General features: G+C 38.7%; 1 protein-coding gene across 3 annotated transcripts in view; it reads right to left on the reverse strand.

The window, feature by feature from the left end:
• The window catches only part of SPICE1 (spindle and centriole associated protein 1), a 63,168-nt gene extending 46,183 nt beyond the window's left edge, over positions 1 to 16,985 (reverse strand). For 2 of the 3 annotated variants that reach the window (XM_030836803.2, XM_060298065.1), the window contains exons 1-4: positions 16,877 to 16,985; positions 10,103 to 10,201; positions 7,050 to 7,097; positions 2,855 to 2,998 (exon numbers count right to left, since the gene is read on the reverse strand). In XM_030836803.2, coding sequence (XP_030692663.1) covers positions 2,855 to 2,998; positions 7,050 to 7,097; positions 10,103 to 10,201 — 291 coding nt within the window. In that variant the 5' untranslated portion in view covers positions 16,877 to 16,985. Of the gene's footprint in view, positions 1 to 2,808; positions 2,999 to 7,049; positions 7,098 to 10,102; positions 10,202 to 16,876 lie in introns of those variants that run through there. The other variant, XM_030836806.2, reaches the window with a different exon arrangement.
• Between the last annotated feature and the right edge of the window lie 214 nt (positions 16,986 to 17,199).

Raw genomic sequence — 17,199 nt, forward strand, 5'->3', positions numbered from 1 at the left:
TCAGAGCATTGGCTTTCTGTTGCTCCTTCTGGATTTCTTTATCACTCCTCTATGATAAAACTCATCCTCATGATAGGCAAATCAATCTCTGCAGGCCCATCTGTATATATTAATTCCCCAGATGGGTTTGCAGAGCACAAAACCAAACTTAATCCAAGAATACATCTTGGATTTTCAAAAGATCAGTCAAGGTCCCTTCAAAAACATTATTAGAAACTTCTCATGCTAGCAGTTTTGCTCTCTGGTAATGAAAACCAGACAGAATTGGGAAAGTACAAAGAGACTAGGTTAGTTAATATACTTTTAAAATTTACAAAATCTTTATCAAAGCCTCCCTCTCTCTGATTTGGATTTGGACTCTTATTTGCTTGATTCCCATGGCATGAGTGGATCATACAGCAAATGAAATCTAAGACTATGCTGGTCAAAGAGCTTTTTTCTTAATTTACGTTAATCTAGGAGCCCAGCTTCTGGGGGACGGGTCCTGGTAGCTCTAACACATAATGATAAAACCTAGGTGGATATGCCCAAGGAGGACTCTTCCTTTGGTCCCCTCACATACCTTATCACAGACATTACAAATATAGCAACACTGAAATAATAGATGTACGAATCCTTTGACTCAGCAATTCCACTTTTAAGAATTTATCCTACACATATATTTATACATGTACTCAAAAACATATTCAAGGATATTCATTACATCATTTATAGTGACAAGGCAGGAAATAATCTGTCGGTGGCAGACACTGCTACTTATCCACCAATAGCTTTTCTTTCTGTTTTCTCTTTAACAGCAGAACTCCCAAGTTAGCCAAATACATAGCTAATTTCCCAACCACCCTTGCAGGTGACAGTGGTCACTTGATGAAGTTCTGGACAATGGGAGAGAAGCCAGAGCTTCTGGGTGATACGTAAAGGGAGTAACGTGCATTCTCTTCCCCACTTCATGCTGCCTGGGAAACATCTGAAGGAAGCTGGAACAGCCACTGCAAACTCAGACATGGAAGCCCTGTAATAAAGGACCAGAGCTCCCCCTACCACTACCATGTATATCTGAGCTGTTCCATAAAAGTGAAATAGATTTCTATTTTGTTTAAACCAGTATATTCTGGGGTCTTCTTTTTTTCCAGGTGCTTATACCATGCTCTGATACACATCCCAAATGTCCACTAATAAAGCACTAGATAAATAAATTGTGGTATATCCATATACTACCTGGCCATTAAAAAAGAAGAGGTAGATTTCTAAATACTGACATAGCAAAACCTCCAAAATATGTTGTTAAAGGGAAATGCCTAAATCCCACTAATAGCAGAGGTTCTCAACCCTAGCAAAATATTAAAAATTACATAGCAACTGTCTTAAAAATACCTAAGTGGGGCTGCATCCCAGATCCACTGAATTAGAATACCTGAGTATAAATATGTCTGAGTCCAGATACTGTTTTTTTTTTTAATGGGAATTTTTTTTTTTTTTTTTTTTTTTTTGCAGTACGCGGGCCTCTCACTGTTGTGGCCTCTCCCGTTGAGGAGCACAGGCTCCGGATGCGCAGGCTCAGCGGCCATGGCTCACGGGCCCAGCCGCTCCACAGCATGTGGGATCTTCCCAGACCGGGACACGAACCCGTGTCCCCTGCATCGGCAGACGGACTCTCAACCACTGCGCCACCAGGGAAACCCAAATGGGAATTTTTTAAATGGAAATTAGAATCAGTCAGAGTTGATAAACACTACGCTAGGGCATGAAGAAGCCGCATTATAGAAAGAAGGCAGAGAAATTTCACCCACCTTCTCTTACCACTCTTCTTCAATCCCTAATTCTACCACATCTACAAGGTATAAGGGATTCAGGACATGAGCAGGGGCCACTAGGGAGGGGAAACTAAAGCCCAGAGTCACCTCAAAGGGGCTGCCTTTTTCCCTGGCCAGATCTGTGCTCTTAGGCCTTTCATGGAGAATTACCATGTAACATTTAAATGTAGGTGACTTGCCTAAGATCACCAAAAGATACGTACCTCTAAAGAACCATTCTCTCAATCCACTGTTCTTTTTACAAGCTCATGTAAACATTTATTTGGGAGATATACTTCTTCCTCATGATATATAAAGTTATGACTTTCATATTTCACTAAAAAGCCTAACAAATTCCTCAAAAGACAGAATGTGACTTAAAGCTGCAGCAGGTCACCCAGACAGCCACGTGCCATAAGCTCCAACACTGAACAAGAAGAAAACAGGCACTTCTTTTACAATGACTTTAGCCCAAATAAAAGAAGAGTTTTGCTGCAGTTTCCTCTTATTTTCCATAATATGTACTCCTACCCACTCTGATTACTTATTCAAACACCCTACATCTGACAAAAGATTAAGCCAAAGACAAGTGCCTTACTAATTTGTTGGACTAGCACACATTTTTTTTTTTTGCAAAGTAATCTAACAGCATCGTTGTTGAACTGAGAAAAATAATTATAGCAGCTTTATATATATATATGACACTAATTATGTGCCAAGGACTGTCCTAATCACTTTAGTAATATTTTATCACTGAAATCTCCTAACAGTACAATCAGGCAAATACTGTTACTCCAGTTTAAAGATAAGAAAATTCAGGCTGAGAAGTTAACAATTTAAGGTCACCTGGCTAGTAAGCTGAAGAGCGGGAATTCAAATCACAAAACTAGACTATAATCGTCACTCTGCTCCTTTTTCCAAAGTCTACCTGTAGATCATTGCGTAAGGACACGATAATGATCAGAGTCTGTCCAATGTGAATCAAATATGCGGAAAAAGAGAGACACCTATTTACCTCTTCTTTTCTTTCTAAGTCTACAGATGATGCAGTTTAGCATTACCTCCTTCAGGATAGACAATCTCCTTTTCTCAAGATTAGAAATTTCTGGTTTCTGCTTCTTCCATTTTCTCTTCAAAGCTTTTTCTTGGAGCTCCCAGTGTACTAATGCTCTATTCTTCGATTTGTGTATTTCATGACGACGGATCTATATGGAAGAAAAAATATATAAAAGAATGTTTCAGGAACAAGGAACTTGCCTATTCAGATGGTAGGACAACCTAACCTAGTTCATTTTTTAAATTTTTTCTAGTCCAGTATATGTATATATATATTATATATATATATAATATATATACACACATATATATTCACAAAATTTTCACCATCTCCTAAATTTTCAAAAATGATTTTTTTTTTTCAAAAATGATTTTTTGAAAAAGAAGTATCTAAAACTAGTAGACCTAGGGAGTTCCCTGGTGGCCTAATGGGTAGGATTCTGGGCTTTCACTGCTGTGGCCTGGGTTTAATCCCTGGTCGGGTACTGAGATGCCACAAGTCATGTGATATGGCCAAAAAATAAATAAATAAAACAAACTAGTAGACCTAGCCAAAACACAAAATGAAAGAATATTAATTTCTACTTCTTTTGTACAAGACTATCCAATAAAGTAGTGTTTTGCAAACTGCATCTTGGGACTCACTTAATGGGTGGTAAAATAAATTAGTGGATCAAAACCAACATTTTTAAAAAATAGAATATAGAATAGAAAATATTAAGAACACATTGCACATAATAAAAGTTAAGAATTCGTTTGTTGGGGCTTCCCTGGTGGCTCAGTGGGTGAGAATCTGCCTGCCAATGCAGGGGACACGGGTTCGAGCCCTAGTCTGGGAAGATCCCACATGCCGCGAAGCAACTGGGCCCGTGAGCCACAATTACTGAGCCTGCGCGTCTGGAGCCTGTGCTCCGCAACAAGAGAGGCCGCGATAGTAAGAGGCCCGTGCACCGCGATGAAGAGTGACCCCCGCTTGCCACAGCTAGAGAAAGCCCTCACACAGAAACAAAGACCCAACACAGCCATAAATAAATAAATTAAAAAAAAAAAAAGAATTCTTTTGTTAAATTTTTCAGTTACATATGTGTGTACATGTACAATTATAAACACACACACACACACACACACACACACAGACTGAGTATGACATAAAAGGCACAAAATCCACTGAGTTATCTCTGGCAAAGGCACACCCATTCCATGATATTCACATCACCACCAAGAGCTCACAATGCAGTGTTTTTATAGCCCTGCAATGGCTGCATGTGGAAGTGGGTCCATGGAGATGCAGGACTCCAAGGAAGTGGAATTCCAGAAGCAGAAGCAGAGATATGAGCCACAGCTTAAGAGTTAGAAGGGAGGAGTTCACTAAGGTGGCTAAGGAACAAAAGCAGATATTGGCTTTACAAGCACTCTAGTATTCAGAACTATGAATATGAACAAAACCTGTATGTCATCTGATAAAATGTACTACTGAGTGTGCACCATGTAAATATGAAATCAGTCCATTAAGAGACTAACAACCAAATATTATGTAAGCATTCTGATTCACAAAGAACAAATGAAGATGACATTTTTGAGACAATCGGGGAAATCTGAATATGGATTGGGATTAGGTAATACCAAAATAGTAGTGTTACTTTTGTCAGGCATGATAATGGTATTGTGGTTATATATGAAAATATCTATTTTTTTTAACGTAAACTGAATATGTAGACACAAAATGACATGTCCTCTGGGCTTTGCTTTAAAATGCTCCAGTGAAGAAGCAAAGGGTAAGATAAATGAAACAAGTATGGCAAAATTTTCATAACTATTATATCTAGGTGAACAGTATATGGGAGTTCTTTATACTTTTGTCGCTATTTTCACATGAGTTTGAAATTTTTCATAATAAAAAAATTTTAAGTCATCTGGGCATCATTATTATCCTCAACAAACATTTAATGAGTACATACTACGATTAAGATTCCTAGGCCCACAAAGACATTAAGATACGGCCTCTATCCCTCAAAAACATTAATAATCTGCCCAGAGATTGGACATATGCATATAAAGATAAATGACATGCATTAGATGGCATATACTCAATGCCTTATGTAGGTAGTAAGTACAACAGTTCAGAGAAGAAAGCAACTGTTAGGCAGCTTCAAAGAGTAGGACTTCAAACTTACTACAATAATCAAGAGAGTATGGTACTAGCATAACGATAGACATACAAATCAGTGGAATAGAAATGAGAGTCCAAAATAAACCCTTATCTTTACAGACAATTGATTTTCAACAAGGGTGCCAAGACAATTCAATGTGAAAAGAACAGTCTTTTTAATAAATGGTGCTTAGACAATTGGATATCCACTTGCAAAAGAATGAAGCTGGACTCCTACCTCACACCATACACAAAAATTAATTCAAAATGGATGAAAGGCCTAAACATGAGAGCCAAAACTTTAAAACTCCCAGACAAAAACATAGAAGTAAATATTTGTGAACCTTGGTTAGACAATGGTTTCTTAGATATGACACTAAAGCTACAAGTGACAAAAGAAAACAATTAGATAAATTGGACTTCATCAAAATTTAAAACTTTTACGTTTCAAAGGATACTATCAAGAAAGCTAAAACACAACCAACAGAATGGAAGAAAATATTTGCAAATCATATATCTGATAAGAAACATATCCAGAATATATAAAGAACTCCTACTACTCAACAATAAAAACACAAATAATCCAATTTTATTTTTATTTTATTTTACTTTTTGTGTCCCTCTCTTCATCAAGCCCAGTTCATAGTTGTCACATATTTCCTATGGAAATTTTCAAATAACTAAGAGACTTGAAGAGACATTCCTCCAAAGAAGATACTACAAATGGCCAATAAATATATGAAAGGATACTCAATGTCATTAGTCATTAGGGAAATGCAAATCAAAACTACAATGAGATTCCACTTTATACCCCCTAGGGAACTAAAACCACAAAGATGACAATGACAAATGCTGGCAAGGGATGTGGAAAAATTGGAACCCTCATACATGCTGGTAAGAATGTAAATGGTGCAGCCACTTTAGAAAACAGTTTGGCAGTTCCTCAGAAAGTTAAATATAGAGATATCATATGACTCAGCAATTCTACTTCCAGGTATACGCCCAAGAGACTAAGAGCGTATGTTCACACAAAAACTTGTACATGAATATTCATAGCAGCATTATCTTTAACAGTCAAAAAGTAGAAACAACCCAAATGTCCAACAACTGATAAATGGATAAATAAAACACGGTATATCCGTAAACAAAATAGTATTTGGCAATAATAAGGAATGAAGTACCGATACTACAACATGGATGAACCTTGAAAACATTACGCTAAAAGAAAGAAGCCAGATATAAAAGAATACATATTATATTGCATTTATATGAAACGTCCAGAATAGGCAAATCCATAGAGACATAAAACAGATTAGTTGTTGCCAGGGATTGGAGGGGTGGGGCACAGAGAGTGACTGTTAATGGATAAAGGGTTACTTTTGGGGGAGTGATGAAAATGTTATAAAATTAGAAAGTGATGATGGTTGCATAACTCTGTGAATATACTAAAAAGCAATGAATTGTACACTTTAAAAGGGTGGATTTTATGTTATGTGATTTATATCTTAATAAAGCTGTTTAAAAAAACAAACAAACCTGTAATAAAAGCTTTTTTTTTTAAAGTAAAACTTGAACTAGGATAAGGAAGCAAAGTAAGATTTGTAGAGGAGGAGAAGAAGGTAGGGAAACTGTTCCAAGTAAAGAGGATAGCAGGAACTGGGGCTCAAATGTGGAAATGTACATGGCATGTTCAAGAAATAAATTATAATGTATGTTTTTGTATAGGGAAGTAACGGTAAATAATGCTAGTGATATCTACAGATAGGAAAAGACGATAAATGTGTACAGGAAAATACTGGACTAGAGAGATTTGAACTGTAAACCAAACCTATCTAATGAAATTATAATGCATGCTAACTGATATGCCTAAGTAAAATAAGGAAGCCCAGGACATACACTTTTTGATTTTATACAGACATAAGCAAGATTAAAAATAACTGAACAACTTCTAAGAAGTGCCTCTGGTTTCTATTCTGTAGGTTAGAAGTATCAAGTATCAAATATCAAATAAGATGATGAACAAACGACTTAACTTTCAATAGTAAACTTACCAGATCTTCAGGAGTTGCCCGATGAACTGTTAGATCAGTTACAGTGTTCTGCAAAAAAAACAAAGGATGAACTTTCTTTAAAAAGCAAAAGGTTTCTTACAAAATATTAGTATATGCTGAATTTTAATGGCTGAAAATGGATTCAAAATCCTGAGACCAAAAAGTCTTTCCTTGAGAATTAAATTCTCAATTTAAATATTAACATGGATTACTTTTAGGTGTCTTGTAGAAAATAACTGACTATTTTTAAGTGTCTCACAGAAATTAAGCACTAAATTCACCAAGCAAGCATACATTATATTAAAATAATGAAAACAACCGGGTAGTACATAATTCAAAAAGTAGAGGTTCAATTTGTGCCCATGCCAACACCTTAAGCATAGAACCTATCATAACGAGAGACAAATTTTGAGGGTATTGTATTATTTCATAAAATGTGAAAACAGTCACTCAAGTAAAAAGGCACTAAACCAAATGGCAGGGCTTCCACATTGCACAACTCAGGTGGTTCCGTTGATATCACAGGCCATGTAAATAGTGCCCCTTGGAATTGTGCAGTGCACAGCCTGCACAGCTCTGAGTAGCAGCCCTGCAATTTGGTCCTTTCTAAAATGACTTCAGCCATTTGTGTTATACAGATTTGGTAAGGCAGGGAAAAAAGCAATGTAGACTTTTAATTCTAAGAGAAATATACAGAACTGAGCCTAGTGAAATAGCTTCTGATGTATTCAAAGACTTAACCTTTGGGCCATAGTTTGTATTTAGCTCAAGTCTTTTATATACTAAAACTGTTATTCCTTCCATATTGATTTATTCCTTCCATATCTTACAAGATACAACAGTAAGATCATGAGAATTGTTTTTTTGGGGGGTTTTTCTGGCCATGCCACGTGGCTTATGGGATCTTAGTTCCCCGACCAGGGATTGAACCTGGGCCTTCAGCAGTGAAAGTGCCAAGTCCTAACCACTGGACCATGAGGGAATTCCCGAGAATTGTTTGTAATAATCATAATAAAAATTTAGGCATATAAGTGATATGCTTGGAATTAGCTTTCATGGGAGAAAATATAATTTCATTTATACTACTATTGCTTAAAACTACAGGTGACTCTTGAACAACATGGGTATGAACACAGGTCTACTTATGTGTCGATATTTTTCAATACATACTACAGTGTGACACAATCCACAGTTGGCTGAATCCATGGACGCAAAACCACAGATACAGAGGGCCAACTGTAAAGTTATACGTGGATTTTCGACTGTGCAGAGGGTCGGTGCCCCTAACCCCCATGTTGTTCAAGGGTCAACTGTATTTTCTTCTGAAATTGCCTTTAAATCTAATTTACAAGCCATTTCAGAAAATGCCTCAATATTTTCATCAAAACAGTATTATTCAGTTGATCTCTCCTTCCTCATTTACCATTCACACCAAATGAGCTATAACTACTTTCAAGTTCCATTTACCTTCAGAAAACAAAGTTTTTTCCACCACTGGAGATAATATAAAGTAAATGAGGAAGGTTCTGAATGCAATTTCAAATAATGGTTTTCAATTATGTTTTGAGCAACAGCAGCATAGCAAAATAAATATGGAACTTCCCAAAGTAACCGCTCTGAAGGGGACAACTTATGTTATCATTTTTTCATGATAACATAATGTTAACATTATGATAACATAAATGTTAAGGTGTATTTTTTCACCTTTTAATCAGTATCATTACCTTAAGAGTCATATCCTTATACTATTTTATAGCCAATCACATGGCAACAAAGCAATCTAAACATAGAGAAATCCCCCTGCCCCACTTTCTAAGGCTGTCAGTTTTCCCAGGATACCTGGCTAAGGTGGTTGGCCACAACCCAGAAGGTTCTAAGTCCAAAAGAATCCGTAAGATCCAAACTAGTCCCTGACCAGTTAATCTTCACAACAGAAAGTAAAAGTACCCAAAGTCTCATGGTCCAAACCAAAGTACCCAACTCCAAAAGATAAAAATCCCCTTGATAATACCAAGTGGTACTCAGGGTAGGAGCCAGGGATCATGTCTCAGATACCTGAGACCAGTCTTACATCTTAGGAGAACCTTTGTACTGAAATTGACAAATCTCTGGAGATGAGCAAAAAACAATGTGAGGGGTAAGACAGCAAGGATCACCCACTTTTTCAGTCAAAAATGCCACTCACATGATTATGATATCACAGATTGCTATGGACAAATCTAAAATATGTACCAAAAAATTTCAGATTTCAGGTTAACTACAGTTGCCTTAAAGCAGTGAGTTCTCAAAGTAGAGGTGAGGGACTTTTTAAAAACACACTCCCCACCCACTTAAGATTTCAGGTGTTTTTTTTTTTTGTTTTTTTTTTTTTAAAGGAGAGAAGAGAAAGGAAATCCCTTCCCTTCTTTTCTTTTTTTAATTAATTTATTTTTGGCTGTGTTGGGTCTTCCTTTCTGTGCGAGGGCTTTCTCTAGTTGTGGCAAGCGGGGGCCACTCTTCATCGCAGTGCGTGGGCCTCTCACTGTTGCAGCCTCTCTTGTTGCAGAGCGCAGGCTCCAGACGCACAGGCTCAGTAGTTGTGGCTCACGGGCCTAGTTGCTCCACGGCATGTGGGATCTTCCCAGACCAGGGCTCGAACCCGTGTCCCCTACACTGGCAGGCAGATTCTCAACCGCTGCGCCACCAGGGAAGCCCCAAGATTTCAATTCTTAAAAAGAGGTAGAGCTATAGCCTCAACATGCATATTTTTAAAAAATTCCCCAAAGGCATCTGCTCTTCCCTCCAAGACTTAGGATATGGGATTGGCCAAAAAGTTCATTCGGTTAATGAATACGTTGTTCAATAAAGTTCTTGGTGAAAATGAAAAATGTCTTTTATTTTTACTTAAAACGAAACAAACGTTTTGGCCAACCCAATAACATGCCCAGAAACCCATTCCACCATATCACATGCTAAGCCCCATTCAGAGCACCATCCTGAGTGACTAAGGCCATGTCATCACACTTATTCCTTCCATGTAACGTTATACCGTGTATTATCCCACCTAGACTTACATCCCATTCTTGCTTTACTGACGTTTTCTTCTTCTTTACTTTCAGTGCTTTCCTTCCTCCTCCACGGGGACCGTAACGGTTCACTCTGACAAATGACATCTAGGAGTAATAATCATATAAAATTTTAAAAATACATGAAAAAACTAATAATTAATCATCACCAGAGAGGGAAAAAGATATCTAAGAAAATAAATTTTAAAACATCAGACGAGAACTTTAAGTATACTGAAAGGAACAGGCTACCAAAAGACTTGGTTCTTTCACTTCATAATTATTAGAAAGTTGATACTGATAACTATGATAAAAGAGGTTTCAAATCAACAAATTAAATATATGTGATTAATAAAGAACCCTAGGAATGAAGCAAGTAGGACCTAAGGCAGAGATCTATCTGACAGCAGTCATAAGCATTGTCACCTGCTACACAAATTCACAATGAATAGAGGAAATGTCAATCACATGTGAACAATGTGAATGTAAGAGAAGGAGAGCAAGAGATAGTTGGGGTTCTTTTTTAAGCATCTAACACTCAAAGTCACTACCAGACACATACGTACTTACCTTAAAATAAAGGTGGCTAAAGTTTAGAGAATGAATGAGTTATGATACGATCTCTAGTATATTTTTCACATAATACTAAATGGGGGTGATTATTGATACTAAACTAGAATATGAAAATGGCCAACAGTTGCTTGGCACTTTTAAAATGCAATGCTAAGGACATTAGACTAAACATCATACAAAATTAGAAAAAGACTCACAGTGCCTGAACACTAGGATTTGAGGATACACATGTTTTAAAAAGCAACACATATACATGACTCCAATTCCAGAACTTCTTTAACACCTAAATAATTACAGAACTTTCCAGCTGACCCCCTTACTCCAAATTATCCTAAAACAAAGACTCTAGTATTTTCCTTAAGTACATCTTTGAAAAAAATCATTTAGTCTACTGTGAATAAAGATGACTAAATGCAAGTATTTCTCAGGAATTGGCCCTCTGTCCTATAACTCTTAGCAACCACATTCACTCTTTAAGCATGGTATCTAATTTCAGAACGTACAATCCAGCAAAGGAGATAAGTCACATACAAGTTAGAGAATAACATTTAAGTGTTATCATAGTGATGGTGATGATGGCGATGATGATGATGACAGTGGTGGTGGTTATAATGATGGAATTAGCTACTAAGTACTTTCTTCAAGCCAGGTACTGTTCTAAACTCTTCCCATATATTATCTCCTTTAATCCTCACAATAATCCCATGAAGTATTTACTATTTGTTACTCATTTTATAGATGAGAAAACTAAGGGACAAAGAGTTAACTGACTGGGAAGGTCACACAGTAAATTGCAGAGCCATATATGCCATTTTAAAAGATATGGAATGGAATAGAACCAAGAGTCCAAAACAAAACTTTAAACTTATGGTCAGTTTATATTCAACAAGGGTGCCAAGAAACAATTCAATGGGGAAAGAACAGTCTTTTAAATTAATGGTGCTGGGACAACTGGATATCCATATGAAAAAGAATGAAGTAAGACCCCCTACTTCACAACATGTAAGAAAAAATTAACTTAAAATGAATCACAGACTTAAATGTAAGAGCTAAAAGTACAAAACTCCTAGAAGATAACATAAGCATAAATCTTCATGAACCTTGGGTTAAGCAATGGTTTCTCAGAAATGACACTAAAAACACAATCAACCAAAAAATAAATAAATTGGGCTCCATCAAAATTTAAAACTTTTGTGCTTCAAAGGACACCATCAAGAAAGTGAAGAGACAACCAAAAGAATGAGAGAAAACATTTGCAAATCATATATCTAATAAGTAACTTGTATCCAGAATATATAAAGAACTCTTACAACTCAACAACAAAAAATCCAATTTTAAAATGGCTAAGGGGGCTTCCCTGGCGGCACAGTGGTTAAGAATCCGCCTGCCAATGCAGGGGACACAGGTTTGAGCCCTGGTCCAGGAAGATCCCACATGCCACAGAGCAACTAAACCTGTGCGCCAAAACTACTGAGCCTGCACTCTAGAGTCCGCGAGCCACAACTACTGAGCGCATGTGCCACAACTACTGAAGCCTGCGTGCCTAGAGCCCATGCTCCGCAACAAGAGAAGCCACTGCAATGAGAAGCCTGCACACCGCAACGGAGAGTAGCCCCTACTCGGTGCAACTAGAGAAAACACACGCGCAGCAACGAAAACCTAATGCAGCCAAAAACAAATTTTAAATTTTTTAAAAAAAAGAAAGAAAAAATAAATAAATAAAATGGCTAAGGGATTTGAATACACATTTCCCCAAAGAAGATACTACAAATGGCCAATAAACATGTGAAGAGATGTTCAAGATCACCAGTCATTAGACGCAAATCAAAACCATAATGAGATATTACCTTACACCCACCAGGATGGTTATAATCAAAAAGATGTAAATAACAAGCTTTGGCAAGAATGTGGAGAAATTGGAATCCCTATATATCACTAGCGGGGTGCAAAATGGCATAGCCACTTTGGAAAACAGTTTGGCAGTTCCTAAAAAAGTTAAACACAGAGTTACTACATGACTCAGCAATTCTAGTCCCACATATATAGCTGAAAGAATTGAAAACTTATGTCCACACAAAAACTTGGACATGAATGTTCATAGCAACATTATTCTTAATAGACAAAAAGTGGAAACATCCCAAATATCCACTAACTGAAGAAGGGATAAATAAAATATTGTATATTCATATTCTGTAATATTATTTAGCAATAATAAGGAATGAAGTACTGACACATGCTACAACATGGATGAACCTTGAAAATATTATGCTAAGAGAAAGAGGCCAGACACCAAAGGTCATAAATTATATGATTCCATTTATATGAAATGTCCAGGATAGGCAAGTCCATAAAGACATAAAGTAGATTAGTGGTTGGGAGGGTCTGGGGGGAGGAGGAAATGGAGAGCCACTGCTAATGGGTACAGGGTTTCTTTTGGCGGTGATGAAAATGTCCTGGAATTAGATAGTTGTGATGGTTGCAAAACTGTGAATATACTAAAAAACTCTAAACTGTATACTTTAAAGGGCTAAATTTTATGGTCTGTGAGTTATATCTCAACAATGCTGTTATAAAAAAAGATATGGAAAAATATAATGGTTATTCAAAAAAGCTTTCTTATGTATTTTACTCTTTAACCACTTAGATCTTCGATTTACTTGGCAGAAACAAAGGGGAATCATAAAATGTCAGTATGTCTAAATGATGAATTATGTATTCATTAAAATTACATTATGAAGAATGTAGGAAAATACATAGAAAGTTCAGTGTAAAAAGTAGAATACAGGAGCTTCCCTGGTGGCGCAGTGGTTGAGAGTCCACCTGCCGATGCAGGGGACACGGGTTCGTGCCCCGGGCTGGGAAGATCCCACATGCCACGGAGCGGCTGGGCCCGTGAGCCATGGCTGCTGAGCCTGCGCGTCCGGAGCCTGTGCTCCGCAACGGGAGAGACCACAACAGTGAGAGGCCCGCATAACGCAAAAAAAAAAAAAAAAGTAGAATACAGAACTGCGCATATAGTATATTCTCATGATGTTAATACACACACAATACTAATAAAGCACTTACCTGTGCTAAAAGCTTCACATTTAATCCCACAACCCGATGAGGCACATACTATCCTGAGACACACTGGAGCATAGTAGTTAAGAGTACAGTCTAAAACCAGACTGTCTGGGTTCACATCCCAGCTCTGCCACTAGCTGTAAAACAGAACTAATTAAATGCACAAGGTGCTCAGAACCCCTACCTAGCACACCCTAAGTTCTACTTAAGGATTACTAATGATTATGTCAGCAACAATTATTAACCCCCTTTCCCAAATGAGAAAAGTGGTGCTTTTGAGGTATTGCTCCAAGTCACAGAAATAATAATGCACAGAGCTGGGAGCTGACACTCAAAACCAGATCTGCATAATTATGACTAATTATAATAATGCATATTCTAGAAAACATTACTAGAATTAAGTTATCTTTGGTTGGTTCTATATTTTCCAAACTTTCTACAATGAACTCATGTTACTCTTAAAATACTTTATTTCAAGTTATTTAAAATATTATACTTTTCCACCAGTCTCAATTCTGAAAAACCATCCCTGAATCTTAAGTACGCAGAGGTTAAGTTCACAGTGGTGTAACAAAGCTGCTATCCCATCTCTGACCTTCCCTTCACCAACAAACTTCATGAAGGAGAGGCCTATTTAAGCACTTATATTTACTAAGCCCCAGTTATACTTCAAACTTTTATAACACAGGAACCACCTATGCACTGAAAAGTGTTCTCTTAAACATCACCAGTAAAGGTGACCATATTTTTCTTGACCAAAGATCAGACTTCGTGGTCTGACGAAGGGATTTTGTGCCACTTACAGGAACCAGGTATCATAAGGGAGCTATAGTTTACATGCTGAAATGTGAGACTATAGAGATAGTCTGATGGTTTACAGTGCCAAGATGTCAAATAATAAAATTAGCATAACCCAGAAAATCTAGGCTCGTTGGGAGAAAATCTAAAATACTAATAGCTTCCTAATTGCTAAAATTATTGGTCCCTTATTTCTCAGGCCCTTTCCATCTCTAGAGATGCCCACTCCTGGAAGCTCGCCCCTCCTTTGGCTTCCATAACACTCTTTCTCCTGGTTTCTCTCCTATTCTTTTCTCCTTTTCAGGCTAAGACAATATTCACATACTATGTAATCAAGGATCTTCACTCAGTTCTATCCCAGTCTTCTTTTCTTTCCATTGGACACCCTCTCTCTTTGTCCAATAATTGTTTTTGAGAGTCTACCACATGCCAGGCACTGGCCGGGCACTGGAGATACGACAGTAAACAAGTCTAATATGGCACCTGCTCTCGTGGAGCTTACTTTCTAGATCACCACGTGGAATTCACATCTTCCCTTAGTGATCTCACCTACTCCCTTGAGCAAAGCTATCAACATACTGGGAACACAAATACACTGTGAAAGTTAGTCCCAAATCAAGGATGCGCACCTTTCCTCAAAACACCTAACGCTCATTTCCAACTGGCTTCTGTGCATGCACATCTCTCAAATATCTCAAATACAGTATGGCCAATATACAGCTTAGCATCCATGCCCCCTCCCCACCAATGTCTAGTTCTTGATATATAACTGGCTTGCTCAGTAAATGTCTGCTGCATAACGCTGAAGTACAGAATTACCTTTCTTCCAGTTGCTCCAGTTTAAAACCTTAGCATCACCTTCTCTCCCTTCTTGTCTCAAAGCTAATCAGACACCAGAATCTATTCATTCTTTCCCTCAAACACCTCTCTCATGTCCCCCTTTTTTCATCTCTACTATGAATGTTCTTGTCCAGGTTCTCATTATTTCCCCTAATTAATCTTCCTTTCACTCATTCACTCTCCTACTTCAACATCCATCTATTATTTCAACAAGTATTTTGAAAGCACCTTCCAAGAGCTTGGCACCAGATACAGCAAGAAAGTAGAATAACTCTGGACCCTCAAAGAGCTTAGCTTGTCCGACCGCAATTAAATAAGGAATTGCAATAAAAGGCTAACGTTGGAAGTAAATTCAGTGTCATAGAAATACCTATCTTACTCTACACAGTGAGAAAAAAGGCCACCTCCTCCCTCTAATTCCCCTAAAAATATTGAAGCTGAGAGCGGAACTATGAATAAAAGTTAGAAGCTGGGGAAAAAATGCTCCAGGTCGGGGTCGGGGGAGGGCACTTACAAAGGGTTTGAGAGGTTCAGTTTGACTAACAAAGATTTGAGAGGGTAGGAAGGCTAGAAAAAGGATAAAAAAGAAAGGCAGAGGCCAGATTATGGCCTTGTGAGCCACAGCAATTTGAACACTAACCTAAAGACCTATAGGAAGCCACTGAAGTGTTTTAAGCAAGGTCAGTTACGATGGGATTTAGTAAAACCACTCTGATCAAAATTGATCAAAGGGAAACAAGACCTCTTTCCAAACACTATCCCTCCAATCACTCCTACCCAGATATAAGGATAGAGGATGGCTCTCAAAACTTTACTTCCTTCCTCAAACGATTTTAACAGCGCTCCCCTGCAGAGAGGAATCCAGCTCAGCTCGGCACTCAATCTCTCCGCTCCGTGCGACCCAGCTGACCTTTCTTTGCAGTCATTTCTCCTCTCACATCTCCCACACATCCTAAAACAAAGCTCTCGCCTTCCCATACAGTTCCAGCCGTTCCTTACGCTCTGCTTGGAACACCCGTCACACTTCCACTCCCTTTTCCACGGGGTTAACTCCCACTCACTCTTCAAAACTCATTCAGGCGGGCCTTCCTGATAACCCCTTTCCTAACCTTCAACTCGACTTAAATGACCCTCCCTGTCCCCAAGTACCCCGGGTAGTTTGTCTCTCTCCCATGAGACCGGAAATTCCTTGAAAACTACATTAGGGTACCCCAATTTCTAGCTCTGCGCTAAGTGCCCGAAAGCGGTGCGCACGCGCACACTCAGGATGCTCCTGGGAGAGCGCGCTAAACACAAACACACCCAGACAGGCATCCTGACACGCACACACACTCGCAAAACACACGGAGTCGCGGGTGCACTTTCCGTAGTAGGGATCCTCAACCCAGGCGCCTGGATACCCAGGGAACAGAGAGGAAGACGCCACGACCGTTCGCCCCGCCCTGTAGCCCCTGTCCCTAAGATTCTGTGGGGCGGGCTGCAGGCCTCCGCCCCGTCGTCGCAACCTGCCTTGCAGTTTCCTGACTGCTGCCTCCACCACGACTAAAACTCCAGGCTCCAGAATCGCACAGCCGGCCACAACTTAACACAGCCCGCCGCTTCCGGGATGTTGCCTAGGTTACCCCAGCCCCGCCCCATTCCCTTGCGTACATCCGCCGAGGCCAGTGCGCAGGCGCCTCCCAAGATCTGGCTTACGCTATGAGATAAAAAGGCTCTTGCGTGTCTTCCCTTGGCTCCCCTGTCGGCAGGGTTCCGGGCATAGCTTTGGAGGATAGGCATGTATCATTAGCCAGGTTCTTGTGAATTCTCGGAAAGCAAGATGTTGTTCCCCA

The sequence above is a fragment of the Globicephala melas genome, chromosome 4 (assembly GCF_963455315.2).
Source record: "Globicephala melas chromosome 4, mGloMel1.2, whole genome shotgun sequence".
NCBI lineage: Eukaryota > Metazoa > Chordata > Mammalia > Artiodactyla > Delphinidae > Globicephala > Globicephala melas.